This window comes from Embiotoca jacksoni, unplaced genomic scaffold (genome assembly GCF_022577435.1).
Source record: "Embiotoca jacksoni isolate LCO1_2020_lvr unplaced genomic scaffold, fEmbJac1.0.p SCAF_7, whole genome shotgun sequence".
Classification (NCBI taxonomy): domain Eukaryota; kingdom Metazoa; phylum Chordata; class Actinopteri; family Embiotocidae; genus Embiotoca; species Embiotoca jacksoni.
Genome location: NW_027185425.1, coordinates 9,741,573 through 9,762,433, shown reverse-complemented (window position 1 = coordinate 9,762,433; position 20,861 = coordinate 9,741,573). Strand labels below are relative to the sequence as shown.

The 20,861-nt window shown below is 43.3% G+C and overlaps 1 protein-coding gene across 1 annotated transcript; it reads left to right on the top strand.

The window, feature by feature from the left end:
- The first annotated feature begins 2,907 nt into the window (after positions 1-2,907).
- Positions 2,908-20,476, top strand: mylipa (myosin regulatory light chain interacting protein a). The gene is made up of 7 exons (XM_069176605.1): positions 2,908-3,125; positions 4,852-5,042; positions 14,199-14,384; positions 15,637-15,834; positions 15,996-16,160; positions 17,099-17,522; positions 18,725-20,476. The coding sequence occupies exons 1-7, from the start codon at positions 3,039-3,041 to the stop codon at positions 18,917-18,919; spliced, it is 1,446 nt and encodes a 481-aa protein (XP_069032706.1). The 5' UTR covers positions 2,908-3,038; the 3' UTR covers positions 18,920-20,476.
- Positions 20,477-20,861: the final 385 nt, after the last annotated feature.

Below are 20,861 nucleotides of genomic sequence, written 5' to 3'. Positions count from 1 at the left end.
AGAGGCACAGCTTTGGCTACGGAGTTGGGCAGTGATGACGCTGTGATGTCATGTGCTCACACTCGCACTCGCACACACACACACACACACACACACACACACACACCAAAGCCCATGCGTGGCTATGTGTTCACGCTCCAGTCGAGTGAGGGCTGACTTGCCTCAGAGGGAAGTGATGTCACATTACATGATGTCATACCTCGCCGCAAACCAGGAGTCTGCAAATGGTCTGTGTTTGTGCGAGAGCCCAGATGGCAAAAAAAAAAAAAAAAAACAAAGATGCCCTTCCCTCCAAATTGACCTAGCTGTTCAAAACGGGAGCCTTAATGAATGTTTTGTTTTTCTCCTCTATCCTTTCTGATTTGTGTTACCGCTGCTGTCATGTGCATTTCAAATGTGCAGTTTTGATTTGTGCAAATAATTCGGCGGTTTCTTGCAGTATCACGGTGTATCAGCCGAATGCACAAATACTTAAATCTGCTACATCTAGAAACCACAATGTTTCTCAAATGTATTAGTTAATATAGTAAATTAAATATAAATGATTTAAGTCAGACCAAAGATTATAGTGACCACAAGAACTTGTAGCAGCAGAATATATTTTTCCGTTTGCCACAAATGTTTCTCTGTTTGCCTCGTTACTCTAGCAATGCATGCGTGTTGCATTTTGGAGGGCTGTGAAACAGAGAAAGGAAGCTCATAAGATAAAACCAAAAACCGACTCACACCAGCTGAGTGCCTGCCAGAACGCTACGTGTAGTAGTAGAGTACAAGAGTGGACGTGCGTGTGCGTGTGTGTGTGTGTGTGCGTGTACACCTCGAGTCCACCGTCGACAGAGGATGATAGGTCACTCACTATCTTCTCCGCCTCTCCATTTATGGTTACGGGTGTCTGCTCAGACCTCATGTCCCGACGCTCAGTCACTGCACACTTCCTTACATCACCGCGGGGCAAACGGACCGACTGACCTTATCACACAGGAGACACGCATACGTGTTACAGCCGATGAAATCTGTTCAACCCAACTCTTGTCTGGAGGAGGCTGCACGTCTTTGAGGCGGAGCCAAACGAAATGACCCCTGGGAACATTTCACATAGTTATACTTATGGTGATCAATAATATCAAATGTGAGCCACTTTTACACGATAACCCAATAAGCCTGGTTTCATGGTATAGACAGCGTGCCCTTCATTCTTCGTGGAAGCATTGATCATACTTTTTCTTTCCGTCGTTCACTGTGTACACGGTGTAACCTATTAATGTGCATCTTCCCTTCGAACCAGCTGATGAAAAACTTGCCTCATTCGTCTTATTTTGTTTATGTAATTGAGGCCATAGTGATGTTGTCGGTGCTCAATTGATTTATCGTTATCGCAGGTTTGGCAAATCTGAGGAACATGATGTTCCTCGCGGTTGCAAAAACAGTGCATAACTTTCCAGGAAACTTTGATGTCATAAATGAATGAACAAATGCAAGATTCTCATCTGACAAAACTCCTTGGACTTGGATGTCCGCAGGTAAAATTTAGGAATATGATGACTATGAACCAACACCAGCCCAAAAATTACAGACAAAGCAAAGCTGGGGGGGGGGGGGGGGGGGGGGGGGAATTGCCTCCTTGTCGTCATAATTTCTATCTTGATCGGTTGAAAAAAAGATCTAGATACACAGCCACAGAAACACATGCAAACAATATGCATCTGAATGCATGCAGTATGTCAAAATGAATATTTACATTCCACTGATGAAGTGATGGTGTTGAGGATCTCCTCTTGTTATGAGTCAATGATGCGACATCAGGAATGCAGTGGTGGGAGAGTACCAAAATATGGAGAGGCACACAGCCTGGACTCTAAAATGTCCCGTGGCTTACAAAAACAGCTTGGCTCAACACCATGTCTCCCCAGTGTGGCTGCAGATTTCTGCAGTGTCTTCAGGCCTAGGCTGTCTCCCACCGAAGACATTGCAAGATTTAGTTGCTGAATAATGTATGTCACAAAATAGTAAGTGCCATGGAAGTGATGAGGTAGCATAAATATTAAATTATTTAATCTCTTTCAGTCATTGATGTAGACAGAGATACACCTTCAACCACCAAAGTAGGAAGCTAACATTGAGGCTACAGCAGCTGTCAGTGTAAAAAACCTTTTAAATGAGGCCAGATGTTAAACGTGTTGAGATGCCAAACAACTTTGATCCCGATAACCTCATTATCATTTGATCAGACTTCTTATCAGTACTGAAGAACGCCAACATTTTTATCTCAGCCCTTTGTTCCCAACCTTGATAATGCCCTATAACGTAATTGTTTTTTTGTTTTTTTTAAAGTTTCCACTGTCATTTTGACAGTCCGGTTCAAGGACAAAAAAAATTCCTTGTAACACAAGCTTACAATTCTATAGAAAAGTGGTGGGTAAGTGGGGAAACAACGAAGCTACCAAAATGAAAAATGCATTAAAGCTTAGGACAGCAACAGCAGACTACCGAGGCGGAAGGTTCTTCCGTTATAACAGCTATTTCTGGAGTGTATTGCCATCCATTATTCACACAAACCGAGGAGGGAAACCGTACACAAGCCATTAAACTCACCCCGAGATGTGCTGGAGTTGGCTGAAATGTCTAATTCATTAGGAGCAGGTGAGTGTAAAAAAAAAAAAGAAGCCACTTTTGGCGCAACAGGCGCCAGATGAGGGCGCAGCGGACTCCTCACACCGCGAGGCACAGGAGGTGAACTCGAGCCGGAGCAGTGTGCGGATGTAACACGACTTTCGATTGGTGAACATTTTCCAGCGACGATGTCAAACCGGACGCCATTGGACAGCTGCAAAGTAGGCGGCGCTGTGCGTGGCGTTTCATTGATATACCCTACAGCTGGTGGCTGAAGCTTCGCCACACGGAGTGAAAGGGCTAAGAAAGTGATGAAGGCTTGATGAAGAGGGTTTCTGAGAAGGCTCGAGAATTGGTTTTTTTTTTTTTTTTAAATCGTTTTAAAGAGTGGTGCACCAAAGATTTTTTTTTTACGGAAGGCGGCCAAAATGCTCTGCCACGTTACTCGTCCGGATTCGGTGGTGATGGAAGTAGAAGTTGATGCGAAGGCGAACGGCGAAGACTGTCTCAGCAAGGTAGGCTGCGATTAAATAAATACACATCACGTTTATTTAGAATGATAACATATTTTAAAGCACGGTTTCACGGTCCGCGGTGCTCTCAACTAGTCGAAAAACTTTCCATTTTCCTAAACTTCATGATTTGATGGGTTCGTCGCTTATTTGTGATTCAAATAGCCCGGGAAGTGTGAAGATTAAGGGGAACCCAGATTGTGCACGATTTTAATAAGTATTCACTGCTTCACTGTGTGTAGTTGGGAGAGCAGCAGCAGCAGCAAAACTACCAATGCATGTACTTCACTGTTTCACACAAGGACGGACGAAACAAAATGTTCTGCGCGCTTAAAAAAAAAAAAAAAAAAAAAAAAAGATGCATTTGTTTTAAATAATGAAATATGAACATTTCGATTCACTGCCGATGTATGACTCTTATGTGCGTGTCGGGAAGTTTCCACACGTTGGCGAGAAACTGCCGACAGTCACCTCTACCTGCTTAGTCAGAGGCAGATGGCTTTGTCCGGAGGTTACTCGAGTTCATTTGTTTCTGCCTTTTGCGAGCTGCACCTTTCGCTTCACTCAAAACGGAGACTTCTCAACTAAGTTGTTTTCACCTCTTTTTCCCTCCAAAGTGGACACGGCAAGGGTAGCAGAGGAACTTTCTTCCATAATTTCGTCCCTGCTAATAAAATAAAATTTTATATATATATATATATATATATATATATATATATATATATATATATATATATATATATATATATATATATATATATTAAAAAAAAAAAAAAAAAAGCCGTTTCGTATGCATGGCGTATTCCCAACTTGCCGTGGATATGAATGAGTTTTATCTCAGCCTCCGGGCTCCCTTCGGATGCCCACCAGCGGTTATGTAATAACCTCATGGCCGCTGCCGCCGAGGGGGCGTGGGATTGCGGGTTTGATGAGCCCCTTTTCCCCGGGAGAGCCTCCAAAGTTCGCTTCCAAGCAATAGTGAGCTTTAGAATATTAATGGGTTTTATATATGTGTGAACGTATCACTGGAGTAGCAGACGAACAATGTCATGAAAGCACTTTTTTGTTTGCAGAAAATCTGCTGAAACTTCACTGATGATTATATTCTGTTTATCCTTTCCACATGTCACTGGAATGAAAAACCTAGAATGGATTGTTTTTAATAAAGGACACCTTAACCTGCTGCTATTGTAGAGCTGTAATGAGTAGTTGGTGTATTGCTGAGTTGATTGACAGAAAATTAATCTCCAACTGTTTCCTCTTTGAGTCTTTTTGTTTTTTTTTATGGGAAAATGCTCAAATTCTCTCAATGCAGCTCTTTAAATGTGAATGTCTTCTGGTTCCTGTAGTCCTCTATGATAGTAAACTAAAGATCTTTTGTTTGTGGATCGATGGTTAAGACAAAATATGATATTTCTGGCAGCACTTTGGACTATAGGAAGCACCGGTTGCCATTTTTCACATTATTAAGACCAAAAAAACGAATCGAATAATCAACAGATTAATCCATGAAAATAAAAAAGATTTGAAGCCCTTTTTAAGATGTTTAGTGACCTTATTATACTACCCTGTGGTGAAAAGTCACACTTTGTAGGCAACAATAACTGTAAAGCCTCCTGTCTGAATGATTTGATATGTCCCTTTATACTCTTTTCCACACAGTTGGTTTCTGGATCCTTTTTCAATTGCTTTCAACTTTTGTGCCCCCCTTTCTTTCATCTCTTTCCAGGTTTGTCGAAAGTTGGGCGTAATTGAAGTGGACTACTTTGGGCTGCAGTTCACAGGCAGCAAAGGAGAGAACCTGTGGCTGAATCTGAGGAATCGCATCTGCCAGCAGATGGATAATGTGGCGCCCTGTCGGCTGAGGCTGCGGGTCAAGTTCTTTGTGGAGCCCCATCTCATTCTGCAGGAACAGACTAGGTATGTTTACCAGCATGACTGGTCTAATGCCCAGGACATTCATGGGCATTAGACCAGATCTAATTGTATTTAATTACCTCCTTGATGAAACATTCTCTTCCTTGAACATGGAACTCATCGTGACACCTTCTCTGGAAAAGTCCAGAGAAAGTCATCCGTGTTTCATATTCAGATATAAATTGTTCTATTTAGTCGTGACTACGCGACTTGCAATGAGCATGTGCTGAAACAAACGAAACCACCATTAGCGAGCTCACAGGCCATAATCTGATCACTTTGTTTCCAATACAGTGGAAATGCCCTGTAGTAACCTCTACCCCGAGTCCTTTCCGGGGTTACTACAGGTCATTTTGGTAGAGCGGCAGGCAGGAAATGTGATCCAGCAGCTCTGAGGCTGTGTGTTGCTCTGAGCCGGCCCCCAGGGACCCTCTGTGACAGCCAGGACCTCTTGTCACTGCTCCCATTCAACTCAAAATAACTTTTTGTCTCACTTGTTGTGACCATTTTTTGTTTGAACAAAAGCCTTCCATTTGACATTTTTGCAGATGCAGATTGTAAAAAGGCCGGTGTCGGGTATTTTCCTCGTAGTTTTTTTTTTGTTGTTTTTTTTTCCCACAGGAATATGTGGTCATTGCTAGTCATACTTGCAGCTGTTTGATAGTGATGCTTGTGAGATCTTTTTTTGAAAGGATACAAATTTCACTACCGCTTTGTGGGATTTTTTTTTATTATTATTATTTTGAATCACATGCATCTGTGATAAAATAGTTACATTTTAAGCAACACAATTGCAATCAAAAGAAACATCTCGCCTTACCGTTTGCCTAGATTATTAAAAACAAAACGTATAATCGGAACAAAGTAACAAGCCTTGACAAGACTAGACTAGATCCTGAGTCAGTATTCGCCTCCCCCAGTTCCATTTGAAACTATAAATAGAAAGTGCATTCACAGCCCTCGGAACCAGTCCAGAAAAACCCGTTTAACACACCGAATCCAAAGTGATAGCGTGCATGTTAAATTCACCCCCAGGTGGTCTCGCAAGTATTTGATATCGCAGGACTGGAAGCGTGGATGTGGATGGAGGACACACTCGAGTTGAAACCTGTTTGGTGTCCTTTTAAGATCCACCACTCTGCTCTTGTCCTCCCTCACACACACACACACACACACACACACACACACACACACACACACACACACACACACACACACACACACACACACACACACACGCACACACGCGCACACACACACACACACACACATATGCAGCATGCCATCAGCGCTGTTCATTTGATTTGCCTCTTCTCGCTCCCTCTCCCTCCTTCTTCACTCCACTCTATAAAGACATCAACTTTGCTCTTTGTTGTCACATCTTTGTCACTGTTGGATATAAACCCTGCTTACTCTCCAGTCGGTCCTCTCCACCACCCACCGCCCACCCCCCCAACACCACCCCCACCCCCACGCTGGCCCATATTTGGCAACCTTTTGAAGAGGAAAGTGAAAGCAAAGTGTGGAGGGAGGGAGAGAGCACGGAGGACACTTGGCTGCCTGCGCTCTGACCTCCACTAAATTAGCAGGGGTTATCAGCAGATGGCTGGCGTCGGGCGGGCGGGCGGGGGGGGGGGCTGTTCCGTTGTGGAAAAAAAAAGGTGAGATAAAGACGCGAGATGACAGGCGAGGGTATGTGGGGTTGCCACTAATAAAATACTCACACATGGCATATACCGCCATGCTGTCAAGTAATGTGTTTAATTTTGGCGCAGCCTTCGTGCCATCCATCTGCTCAGACACGACGATGTTGAAGAGGTGGGGGCGAAACTCTGGCATTCATTCCACAAATCGGGGCGAGATGTTGATGACACAGTAGTAGCATACTATGCTACATTCAGAGTCATGGCATTTCTTTGAAATGTAATGTTGTGAATTTGTTTTCATGGCAAAAGGCGGTAGTAAAGTTGTTGTTGTTGTTTTTGAGTAAATTAGTGCTTCGAAGACCTGGCAGGGTCCCATTTGTTGGTTTTTTTTAGTGCTTTCACCTTTGACCTGGTTTATCTAGCACAGCCTCCACACAAGTTGCTCTGACTGCAGACATTTTCACAGGCCAGCAAGCGGGACACACATTTTTAGTGGGTCGCATGCCAACAGGCCCTTTTCACAACCATTTAAACGCGTGTTTAATTCTTTAGGATGCTGAATAATGTGCAGTAGCTCCATAAGTAGCTGGTGCGTGCGAGTAAATGTTCTCGGCAGAGAACGGACAAGGCAAAGGCCAACGCGGTTGCTGCAAGTTTCATACGAGGGGTCGGCCGCCCGCCCGCCCGCCCTGTCTCCACGCCGTTCTTATAGGCCTTTATTACATAACCTGCTGAACCTGCGCAGAGCTGCTTATATAAGCTGCTGTGTACTCCGGTGCCACGTTAAAGCCTCGCAGGTCACTCGACTGTTCATGCTCACATGCAGCTGCCTTTTTGGGTGCGTGCTGTTAAGCCGTTTCCCTTTTTGGTAAGGGTCTAGTTGTGCTGGAAAATGTGCTATCCAGACTGAAGGCTACATTTTTTTTTTTCTAGTATTTAAACCAAAAACATAGTGCGTACAGGCGGGTTTATAATACAGCCGTGTAGTCGATTAATAACAAAACTGTATGATAATGTTTTTGCAATAAGTAATACATTACCTAGTGTTAATAACGTTTTGGATGGGCTCTTTCTAACGCTCTCAACCGTTTTGAGTTGTGAGGTTTAGGTTCAGCTTGCATGTGTGGCAGCCGTGTCCCTTTGCTTCTAAAAGCTTTTTTTCTTTTTCTTTTTTTTTTTTTTAATCTCATTGCTTTAAGATTTTCTATTTGCCCTTCTTTCCCAGGCTTGTTTTATAAGTCTGCCTTTCCAAGCTTGCTTAATACACTTTTTGCAAATGCATGAAATTGGCTCTGCTCTCGGCTTTTCTCTGCTCTCTCAGCTTCTGTTTTTGAGCATCACATGACTTTCGAGGTGCCATTTTAAGCAAAGCCACAAAACAAGTTTTGCACTGAAGGTGCTTTCAGTAGTTTCTCGGCCTCATCATTTTGGTGTCTACAAAAGCAGCTCAGAATTGCGTGTCAAACATCCGACGTATCAACTGATCTGCTTGGAATAACGCTTGTTATTGGTTGAGGCATGCCGACCCATGGGCCTCAACAACAGCCTGTATTATCTGCATCATTAAGCACCACTTGCTCGGGGGGGTGTTTCTGGTTTAAATATGTGAATGTTTTCCCCTTCATTAGCCCTCGTATTTAGCATTCTGATCAGGCAAACGCTGAAAACCCTCAAAGGGCACAGCGATTTGCGCAAGCTTTATCAGAGGTCCTGATTGTTAACCTGCTCACCTCTCTAGGGGTTCAGCTTATCTGTAACTCAAATCCAAACCAGGAGATTTAACTACAGAAGAAGTGTTTTAATCATTGTGCCTTTGAATACTTACAGTCCTAGCTAAAACTAGGAGAGCGTGACGCAAGTAAAAAGACAGACACGCAGACTCGAGGACAAACATGTCCGATTTTTGTTAAACAGTTTGTTCTGTGATGGAAACAATGGCAGACTAAAAGTATTTAAGTCTGACTTGAAGGACTCTGCACTATTGATTGTCATTGCTCTCACAGGACATTTTTCTTTCTTTCTTATGTAATCCCATCAATTATATAAGATCCTATTGATTTGTCCTGGGGCTTTCCTTGTCTATGAACTCTGGATCGACCGAGGGGGAGTAAAAAGGGGGAAGCATTGACTCTGTATTTATGTAGCCACACTTTTCTATTAATCATCATTTAATAACTTTAACAGCCACATATTTTTAGTGCAGGCGGAGTGCAGCCAAATTTGGCAATGCATGAAGAAACGCCTGAACTCGGCTGCACTCTCTGTTTTTACGACATGAAATTGCAGTATTAGATCTCCAGTTGAAACTGAGAAGAGAGCCTTTTCTCTGACTGAATTCACGTACCACCGCTTCATCTGAACGTTTTACACGCTTGAGGTAATTTATTCGGGGCACACGCAAGTTATCATTTTCAGCACACCGAGGGAAGCTCCAGAGACGATCACGCCAAAGATCACATGACGTGCTTGTGGGTCTTTAGGCATTTGCAAGCACAACAAAGTTTCTATCAACATCCTCCACCATCAGTAATTTTCGCTTATAGCTTCTCTGAGTCTCTTGCCTGCTCAGTTTATTGTGTGTTTCAGTAACATAGCCCTGTTTTTTGTTTTGTTTGTTTGTTTGTTTTACAAATAACATGAGCCTTTATCCAGGAGTGCTGTATTTGTTTGGTGCCTGAACTTGGAATTGATGCTTGGCTGTAATCACTGTTTCAAAATCTAGTACAGAGCACCAGGCTGTAACACGAGGAATTTAGCACACAAACAGCTTCTTTTGTTTTATTGCTGAGCAGCTTTCAGTTCAGCTTGTGTTGCATGTCTAAGATTAAAAATTGTTTTATAGTTTCAGGCAATAACTTGGGAAAAGATGCTGCGCAAAGTTTACTATAGTTCATTGACTGCTAGTAACCTCACAGCACATGGCTTCTGGCAGTGTTATTTGACTTGCTTACAAACCGCATTGTTGCGAGTCCAACCGATGAGGTCTGAAAGTCTGCTGGTGATTGGCTGGGTGAAAGTGTAGTCTCTAGGCAGAGGTGTTGGGTTTCAGTTGGTGGGGACGTTTTGTTCTTCTGCATGGTGAACCGATTGACACTCTGCACACTGTGTTGGGGCAGAAAACATTAAAATGAGACTTTTTTTTTTTTTTAATAGCTGGGCGGAACAGACTGGAGAGAGTTTAGTTGACTTGGTAATGAGTTCTGTTCTTTTTTTTTTTTCTTTTTTTTCTCTTGCACCAGAGTATATACATATGTATCTGGTTTCAGCAGAGTTGCTAAAAAAAAAAATGCACAAACACTGCATTTTTTTTTTGTCTCAATTTGGAACGTTTATAAATTCAACTGAAGAAATGAACAGAAAAACTTGAATTATCTCATCCTCATCTCCTCTTCCCCCAGCCCGGCTTTGCAGCCACTGACCTATTTTCAGATATTTCTCAGGGTTCAGGCTTGCTTTAATTGAATTATTCCAGCCAGGCAATCAAATACTCAAACATTCCTGCGGCCCCCGACATGACCTTTCCCTCCCCCCTCCTCCCCCACTGACACTGCGTGGAATACCATTTCTTTCACCTGTGCACGGTTAACATTCACAGCAGTGCTATGACGGCAAATGAGTAAGCCTCTTAAGACTTTGATTATGGGTTATCTCTGTGAAGGACAAAGCCAAGTGCTGTACACAATGTAATACAGTAGAAGTGGGCCAGGAGACTTTGGTCTCCGCACAGACTTCCTGGCATTCAGTCGGTGCGTCGGTGAGGGTCAGCCTGGAGAACAAGGCAAAGCTGTGATGCCGGCCGCAGTGTTAGAAGGTCACCTCTCTCTGCAATGATGCACGAGCGTCTGAATAATAGCATGCGCTGGTCTTTGACATGGTGAATCAACGCTGAGGCACACCGTTGAGACGTCTGGCTTCTGAGAAACTGCTTCTTGAGCGCGAGTCCAGTGCTGCGTGGCATCGTCACGTCCCAGCAAGAGACAGATTTCAAGTCCTTGATCCAGTCTAGACAAGTCCCTCTCAAGAGAGTCACAGTTGGCTCATCTGTTCAGAAAACCATTTGTTTGAGCAAGAGGGGTTCATTTATCCGTTCTGTTGTCTCTTGTCGCCTTGGTTACGGATGTGTAAACCTGATGGGTTTGTAAATGTCTAACGTCTCATCTTTTTTTTTTTTTTTTTTTTTTAAAGTGTGGCCAAACATATTTATTCTCGCGTATAGGTCTCATGTTTTTCCCTCAAGAATAATTTTTGAAAAAGGCAACCGCAAAAGAAATTGGTAGTTTAAAAAAAATAAATAATAATTATTATCTCATTGAGCCTGCGTCAACAAATCAGTCTAAAACTCCATGTTGGGAGATGATGTCAATTTCTGGGCTCATGCTTCTCCCCGAGACCTGTACTACGAAGCAGGATTTGCGGTTATCGAGGTAACTTCAGGTTAAACTCCGGGTTTTCAGTGTTACGACGCTGGTCCACTTCTTACCGGGATACGTCACCATGGTAACTTATGCTGCAGAGCTAACCTGCTCCGGAGCAGGTTATGTTCAAGATTTCAGATCAAAACGCACCAAAGTACCGCCTACTGACCAATCAATTCTGACGGTGAGACGGTCCTCTGTGGACTGAAACGGTCTCCCATAGAGGTTGTTCAGAGACTGATAAACATCTGCTTCTTTCCCTGGAGAGTTTTACGAGATAGCCTATAGATTCTCTAAACTTTTTTTTTTTTTACCGATATCATCCGACAAGGCGTAGGCGTACTCGTTGTACGTATATGATAATAAGCCGATTTATCGCTTTTAAATTTTATTTTTATTTCTTATTTGCCCCTCAGTCCGGTCTGACATGATGAGGCTAAAACTGTCATACACAACATGAAAATACATCTAAGAATACATGAATTAAATGAAATACACATGTAATTATTGTCACATCTTCCCTCTACTTTATGGTAAAGTGATATTGAGCCTTTCAATTCGGGCTACAAACTCAGTCACAACTGGAGAAAAATTGTACTTGAGTTGATAGAATAGTGTTTGCCGTGGTATGTTTTGTTACGTTATTGTCGTTTTTAATAACAAGAGTTGTGTGGCGAGTTTTGATTGTTGCGTTTGCGATGTTCTTGTGCACGTGTATTTGACGGCTCTCGGGGCAGTCCGACAGGAACGGCTACCGGGGATCTAGAATTGCGCGACTCGTTCTACGGTACAGCATTTAATAGATGTTTTCCTCCAGATGGTCATTTCAGTTTTGGCCTGAGCTCAGCAAAGCACGCACACCTGTTACACGCATATGGATGCCCACAAAAATGTGAAGGCAGGAGTCTGATCTCTTGCTCAGCGGTCTACTGTACAGGCCAAGAGTGCATACCGTGGTCACAGACAACACAGAGGTTAAACCCAATATGCCTCCTCGTGTTTCTTATTTTGTCATCGACTCGACGACAAACTATCAACGGGCCGAGACTCGTCCTGAAGGCTGCTTTTTTTTTTTTTTTTTTTTTTAAATATACATATATTAAAGTGGAGCGCCCAATATTAACCTCTTGCCAATCCCCGCCTGAACTACAGTAACCTCCGCAGCTCGCCCTACAGTAACCTTTTGTCGGCAACCTGTAGTAAACTCCCAGTCAAGCAAGCCCTATTGTTTTGCATGAGGCAGGTAGCAAACTAGCAGCGCTCCATCACATGACGCCTGCTGGGCCTGACACAATAGAGCGGAGTGTTTGTGTGTGTGTGTCAGAGGGAATGGGATGTTTAACACCATATCAAAGCACTGTTTGTTATGCCTGAGGCCAGTCAGCTACGGGGCTTCGTTGTTAGAGTCTGGCTTTATCAGGGGTGGTGTAGACTGACTTTGTTTATGTGCCTCACAGCTGCTTTTGCTGCCGTTGATACTCCTTGGAAGCACTGCGAGTGTGCGTTGGATTGGGTGTGTCTGTGTTGTTGTGTTTTTAAAGGAGTTGCAATACACTGTGTGTGTGTGTGTGTGTGTGTGTGTGTGTGTGTGTGTGTTTGGTCACCAGGTGTCTGCTGCTCCTGCAAAAGTGTTTTTTTTTTGTTTTTTTTTAGTTCTATACGATGACAGAGGAAACATCACACAACTTACTGTGATGGATTTTCTACAAGAACAACATGATGAGTTAATATGAACTCAATGAAAGAGTTGATATGCGCTATATTCCCCCCTCCACCCGAAGCGTCCCTGTAAACCCTCGCAACTATCCTCAAGTCACGGTATGACCTGATTTGCACACATGGAAATGTCTCCCTTAGCATTGTGCTTCAAAGAGAACTGTGGCCTTAAGGGAGATTTCCTTTTGAGTGGAAATAACAAGCAGTTTCAGGCGCAGTGTGCTTTTAGTCTATCACATCAGGATATGGAGGGCAGAAATAATTGAAGAGAGAGAAAACGGGGTATGACGCTGGGTTTAACGTAGAGGGCTGTGAGAAGAGAACAATGACGGAAAAATCAAGATGTTTACAATTCCAGTCCAGTTGAAAGCTGCCCAACTGGTTTGAGAGCCAGGTGACTTGAAGCAGGCTGGCGTACATTCTCTTTAAGGTTACTGGGCTATAAGTCAACTCGGGGAAGGATCTCTTAAGGTTACTGCAGTTCAGAGCTACTCATGATGTAAGGATTGAGTCAGTCTGGGTGTTTCTCCTGTTGACGTCTTGTCTCCTGCTGCTAGAAGGAAGGAATTCTTCACATCTTCGGGTCAAAACAATGGAAAGACCTGCCAGGGCTTATTTTTTTGAGAATTTGGCTGTTTTCCTTGGCCACACCAGAACTCGGTGTTCTAGTTTTAATCATGCAGCCCAAACAATAACAATTGCTGTTTTTGATCACCGTTAATCTTTGAACTGTTTTCAAAACTGTCACTTCATAAATCCGCCTCATTTTGAACAATAATTGTTCATGTCAGGCAAAGAAAGATTAGAAGTAACTTGGTTTAGGTGGCTGTATTGCATTTTTTTTTTTTTTAAACAAGCCACAGAGGAAGAGATGTGGATTCAACATGAAAACTTACCGTACTGTATAACAGTGGTGCTGCCTGTTGTAGGCCCAGCAGTATACTGCAAGTCCAGTCCCTCACTGACTCACCACCGTAAAAGTCCAAGTACAGTCTATACTGGAGACAACAGCCTTCCTTCAACTTTCAGTTTGTTGAGCCTCCGGTTCCAATGAAATTACACTGAAAGGAAGTTCTAGTTTTGAGGAAGCGATTGAAACCGAGGAAACCAGTGTCAGCTGCACACACGCTTACACACTCAAACACCTGGTGAAATTCAAGCCTCGCAATGACCATCTGCTCTGGCAACTCCTCGACCATCACTCATGGAAGTTAGCCGTTCAATTCAAGTGGGCTTTGTTTGCGAGTGTGCACGACGGCAGGGAGGCTAAGTTTGTTCATTTAGTTTAAATGCGTTCAAGGAGACCCATCTTTATATAGATCATAATGTTGGTAATAATATTTCTCATATTTTCTCCCCCCACTCTCCCTTCTGTCCACCAGACACATCTTCTTCATGCACGTGAAGGAGGACCTCCACAACGGTCACCTGCGTATGGGCTCAGAACAAGCAGAGGAGCTGAGTGCTCTCCTGGCACAGGCGGAGTTCGGGGACTACAACCAAAACACAGCGCAGTACTGGTATTCAGAGCTGTGTGGCGAGGAGCCCAGCACTGCCACTATCAACAGGTACAACACTCTCCGAGATACCCAACACGGGCTTCCAAATGTCTCGGACTGTCCACTAAGAAATGGTTAAATTGTGAATACATGGCTTGCACTCTCACGGAAGAGGTCGTCACTTTTTTGCCTGTAGTAAGAATCACCCCGACCAGAAGGGATTTAAATATCCTTTAAACATGCAAAGCAGCGCACTCTGTCCTCTCGGACTATCATTACAACCCGGTGACCTTTTATCTGCTTCGGTGCTCCTGAAGCTCTGCCCTCTCACTTTCTGAGGGAGGCACTGGTCCACCCCACAGCGATGTGATGAAAAGTCAATAGTGGATAATGGCACTGAGCCATGGAGGACACATTTCAGCTGTTGGTAAATTGAATTTACGACATCAGAATGTTGTCTTTAGCACAAAAAAATTTTTAGTAAAAAAAAAAAAACCCTGCTAAACAGAGTTTAACTAATGCCGTCTGTTATGTTTTACAGCATTTGTATAATTTGAGGCGCCTTTCTTTTAATTTTAATCAGTAACCTTTTTACGAGGTGAACGACATTAGATTAGAGTACATCACAGCCGTGTGTGCGTGATTAGCAGACGGGAGATCAGATAGCATGTGTTTACAAAGTTTCACTGACAACCTCTCACTGCCTATCTTGAACATTGTCTCTGTAAACAAAAACAACTGTGACAAGAGTTTTACTTTTAAGGTTTTAAAGTCTGAGAACACAGATCCCGTTGCATCATCAAACATCTGACAACGCAACAGGAAACTGTGAACACCACATCCCTTCTTATCCTCTCATAAACCCTTCGTTCAGCAGTGTATCCCCTGCCTACAACTGCTTGTAATTAATCCAGACTGCAGTGTCTCCATTTTGTATCTGCAGCCTTTTGAAGTGCCTGGTGGACCCAGTTGTTGTGCCCATGGCACTGTTCCTTACATGTTCAGACAATCTATATATTATCAAGCTCCATCTGCCAATTCAGCATTCTCTAATGGCTAAAAGAATCATTCTTCTATACTGATAAAGCACTGATCTAATATGGACAGCTGTCATAAGAGACGTCGGAGCTTTCTGCCTGATGGTGCGTGTGCGCAACTCCGACAGGTGAAACACTGGTGTTGCATTGCTTGTATAAATACACCTGTGGCTGCGGGTGTTCCTTGACGCAAGATCATCTCCTATGATGTGTCATTTTCCAATCTGAGCCTTAAAACTCATTAAACCACAAGCTTCCATTTTTCATTGTTTCCCCTCCTGCAGCATCATTTCCAGACACAAAGCCCTGGAAGGCTCGATCCAGGGCTCAGTGGAGTATCAGGCCCTGCAGCTGGTCTCCTGTCTGGAGCACTACGGCGTGGAGTGGCACTGGGCTCGCGACGCTAACGGTCAACGGCTGGCCATAGGAGTCGGGCCCGAGGGCATCGCCATTTGCAAGGAGGATTTCAGCATCGTCAACAGGTAGGTTTCCGCTTGGATATCACACCAGGTGTGTGTGTGTGTGTGTGTGTAACGTGACGGGACGCTGGATGCTGCAGTAGATCGGACGTTTTTGTAACTTTTTGGTTTCAGAACCTGCATGTCCCGCTTCAACAATTTCTTCCGTCACCGTCTCATTTTAGGATAAGTTATCCCATCATCCAGATTGCCACCCAGTCGGGGAAAAGTGTCTACCTGACTGTTACCAAGGACACAAATGACAGCGTGGTGCTTCTGTTCAAGCTGATCAGTAACCGGGCAGCCAGTGGTCTGTACAGGGCCATCACGGAGACCCACGCTTTCTACAGGTGAGAGCTCCAGTATTTTATCCCAAGATCAGCGGCTCGCATGCGCTTCCGAGGTTATATACTGAAGCTGGAACATTTTGACAAAAACTGAATTCAGACTTCCTGATAACGTGGCACTGTTCCACAAAGTCAGTACCTCCAAATTAAGACAGTAGCTCACGTCGGGAGCCGAGATAACGGTTCAAATGAATCTGAAACCACGCGGCACAGTTAACGTTCTGTGTTTCAACGTGGCTGTCTGTCAGCAGTCTGGACTAGAGTTGTTAGTCATTCACCAATCTGACCTGATTTCCTTCCGAAACCACAGCAGCAGGTTGCGGTGATGTAAAGCAGTTTATTGTTTACTGTGCGGTGAGGAAAATGTTTCAAATGTGTTGTAAACTTGTTCTCCTCTATTTATGGTATCCATTCTCCCTTATTTCTACACATGAACCCTTTTTTTTAAACGCAGGCAAAGTAGGACACAGAAAACGTCATCCTTGACTCAAATGAGTGTTGATGGAAATTCACATTGCTCAGGACCATCTATTGTTGGCTAGAAACGGCATTTTCTTTTTTCATAGACAATATGTGTGCGTGTGCGCAGGGAGCTGGGACAATTCAAATGGCTGAGCTATGAAATTGTTCTCAATCAAAATAGTACAAAGGTACAAAAGACAGCCCCGTCCTTTTGTTTCATGGGTTTTAGCGCCGAGTCTGCAGATTCTTTTTCAGGCATGTCTTCATCCTTCTGCAAGTGTGTTTATTTCAGTGGTGAATGTGGAATCGGAACAGGATGAAGATGAAGTGTGGCCTAAATAAACAGTGCAAGGGGCATATTACATAAACGCAGTATACAGTATGTCTGCAGATATATATATGGAGATGATTTGATCAATATTGGATATTGCTCAGTTTCACTGACGGCAGGAATCGTGCGTTATCTTTTCATTTTCCAGGTGCGACACCGTTACCAATGCGGTGATGATGCAGTACAGCAGAGACTTTAAGGGCCACCTGGCTTCCCTCTTCCTCAACGAAAACATCAACCTGGGCAAGAAATATGTTTTCGACATCCGCCGCACCTCCAAGGAAGTGTACGACCACGCTCGCCGCGCGCTCTATAACTCCGGTGTCGTGGACGTGGTGTCCCGCTCCGAGAGTGGAGGGCACTCGTCTCCTTCGCGCTCCCCAAGCAGGGACAGCCAGCAGGACGAGCGGCTGGACTGTGGCAGTTGCCAGCAGAGCCGAGCCCTGCAGGAGCGACTGCAGAAGCTCCGAGAGGCTCTGTTGTGCATGCTATGCTGCGAGGAGGAGATAGACGCTGCATTCTGCCCCTGCGGCCACATGGTGTGCTGCCAGACCTGCGCAACGCAGCTCCAGGTGAGAAATGTCCGCACACGCGTCGCTGGAAGACTGATAAGGTGATCAGCCACAGTTTTTCGCGAGGATCGGTTCACCTTTTCGAAAGTCACGTGGGGTAAAATGGTTGCGCAGCTTGTATTTGCGATACAACAAATACTGTCGTCAACACTAGCCTATAAGTAGTACTTCATAAAAGCGAACGAGACAAAAAGCTCCACACGAGCTTGAAAATCAAAGTTTTGCCGTTTTATTTGGACCTTGACTCAAGGCACCTCATCCTACTTTGAGTTCACAGTTTTACTGAAAGCTCTTTAATTATACTTTAGTTCTAACGTCTCATCCTTTTATGGTCCTTTAAACAACGTCCAAAGCCTTGCTTACACTCTGCTGACCTGATTGTCACCACACTTAATCAGCTAAATGTTTCCCGTCTTTGTGACGGCAGATGGTGTGTGTGTGTGTGTGTGTGTGTGTGTGTGTGTGTGTGTGTGTGTGTGTGTGTGTGTGTGTTCGTTCTGAAGGGATTATGGCAGCCAGGCAAATCTCCCTTCCATTAACTCAACGAGGAAACGTGACCCAGCTAATAGAATGAGTCCGTAGAAACTTCAGACCAGAGGGGAAGAAAGATTATAGAAATAGTCTCCAAAACATGGCCATTTATTTCCCATTAAGCTTGTGTTGCCCTTTACTACGAGCTATTTGTCACAGTGTCCATTTTAACACTGATAATTGTCCGATGACCTGAGCAATAACTACCTGATGATTGGCTGAGTGAGATATTCTGAGGCTCGGTATGATTGTGACTACGTATTCTCTTAACTTACACCTCGCTGTATTGGCTTTGATAGCACTGAGCGTGTGTGCTTAGTAGTGCACCAAGTAGTGAGGCTGTGGGCATCATTATTAAAGCCCGACTAATACTGGACTTTTGGGGTCGATTCCAACACTGGGAAGTATAAAATGCGGTTATCCAACACGTACGCCGATACAACATATCTGCTTTAGGCCAATATTGGGCTTTAACCAATAAATCGGTCAGACTCTAATCATTATAGTATTTTGTATTATAAGCCAACGTGTAATATAAAGAACAAGTATGTAGACATTTATTATTTAGCCTGTGGAAAATTTCTAATAATGAGCTTGAGATTCAGGTGATTTTTTTTATTTTTATTTTTTTATTTTTTAAATACTGAACGTTTTTCTTTGCTCTCCCTCAGTTGTGTCCCGTGTGTCGGTCAGAGGTGGAGCACGTCCAGCACGTCTACCTGCCCACCTGCACCAGCCTCCTGAACCTGACGCTGACCGACAACCACCAACACCGCAGCAACATTCCCGCTCCCATCCACAGAGACATGGCCTCTCCTCACAGCTGCTCCACCACCGAGTTTGAGCACAAGCTCTACCACGCATAAAGACGGCTGCACCAAACCCACCAAAACTCCACTATGAACACTTTGAAGACTCTGAAAACACTTATTTCATTGAGATGGATTCTCATTCATCTGTGTTTCCTGTCTGGACTTCACCAACTACCAAACACAGAAACTCCTGCGCATAATCAAAGAGCGATACGTGTGTGTGTGTGTGTGTGTGTGTGTGTGTGTCATTTCTCTTTGGACAGACAGAAAGTCAGTCCGTCCGTCCGGTTGGTTCATGGTATTGTTGCTGTTGGTTGTGTGTCAATGTGTCCAAATCCTGTTTTTGTCTTTTAAACACCATTATCCCCGGCCACCACCTGATTTTAGATTAGTCTCTTATTGTTGCTTAAATTATTGCGTCAGTTGACCTGATACGGAATTATACTTTTGAATTTTTATTTTGGTTGGTTGCGCCATATCAGGGTAAATGGGGTAAAAGACAGTGTTAATGAACTCCTTTAAAAACTATACAAAATATAAGTCTGTTTATTTGGTTGGTTGCGCCATATCAGCCCCTGAGTTTTTGTTTTGTTTTGTTTTGTTTTTTTTTCATTTTTAAAGCTTCCTGACATTTTAAAACCTTCTGTTTTGATTTGAGAGTTTAATGGTGCAATTGAGTCAAATGCATTTTTTTTTAATATATTTGATTATTTGTTTTTCCACGTTCCATGTTTTTTCCATGCCAATGAGGAGGTATTTGGAGGCTAAGCAGCACTGCTCCTGAATATAGCACTGCATACTAATGAGACACAAAAGTTAGTAAGACTGTTATGGTCCCGTTCTGGTAATCTCGGGGTCAAATCAAAGTCTTGATGGCTCTTTTATCGCAGAAGACACTCCGTCAACCTCTCTCACCTCAAAATAGGTTGTGATGATTAATTGCCACTTAATCCAAAACAACAAGCCTGGTTTCATACACTGCTCCACATTCACACATCTATCTTCCTCACCACAGAATGGTGGGAAGTAAGAGCACTAAAAGGCTCTACCAAGTGGACGCAGAATCATGATTAGCCACAAAAGATATCGTAAAACAGCAGCTGCTTCTTCTGAAAACCCCAGCTATGAATATCCTCTCTAGCGTGAACTAGTGAGTTTTTGATATTTTGAAGGGTACTAGGAGATCTCGATGTGCAATACTTGCTTGCTTTTTGCCAAGCTTTTCATTTTTATTTAATTTCAAAGACTATATTTAAATGAGAGAAAAAAATGTCACTTTACCAGGGAGGTTTTCCACATGTCTGTAGGGGGTTTGGCCTTAATGTAGCAGCAACACGTGTTTATTATTATGAACTTTACGCAGACCTTTTTATTTTTTTCCTGGTAAGAAAAGAAAAACTGTTTTCTTTAATGCTGACACCGTTGAGCTCAGTCACTGCAGGGGAAGGACTTTCATTTTTCACGTTGTACAAGTAGCGGTTTGTTTCTGTTTTCTGAAGCAAATGCTACGATGCTCTGTAAAATAACTCTTAGAATTAAATCCTTTTTATATATTCTGCTTTTAACAGAAGAGAAAGTATTAATAAAGTTTGTTTTTTTAAAAAAAACGAATGACCTGCAAGTTGTGAAACATCTGTTAAAGTTGTGTTCATCTGAAAGAACTTATACCCAAGCAGCACTCCAGTGAAACCACAAATAAGTCATTTATACTGTATATTTGAATTATTTAATGACAAATGAAGTCTCCAAAGGTCTTAAAATAAATCTCAGAAATAACGAACCTTTACAATAAGTTTTTGAAATTAACTTTTATAAGAGTACACGCACAAAGCAAGCTGCCGGCCAACAGCAAAATATGATTCTAAATGGGGCAACCAGGAAGGAGAGTGAGCTGGTAGTTGGTGTCTTTCAATATACTGTATCTATCTGCCAAACAGCGTCTGAATCTACGGCTGGTGGCTACAGACAGATCACTGACACCCAGGCCATAAGATGA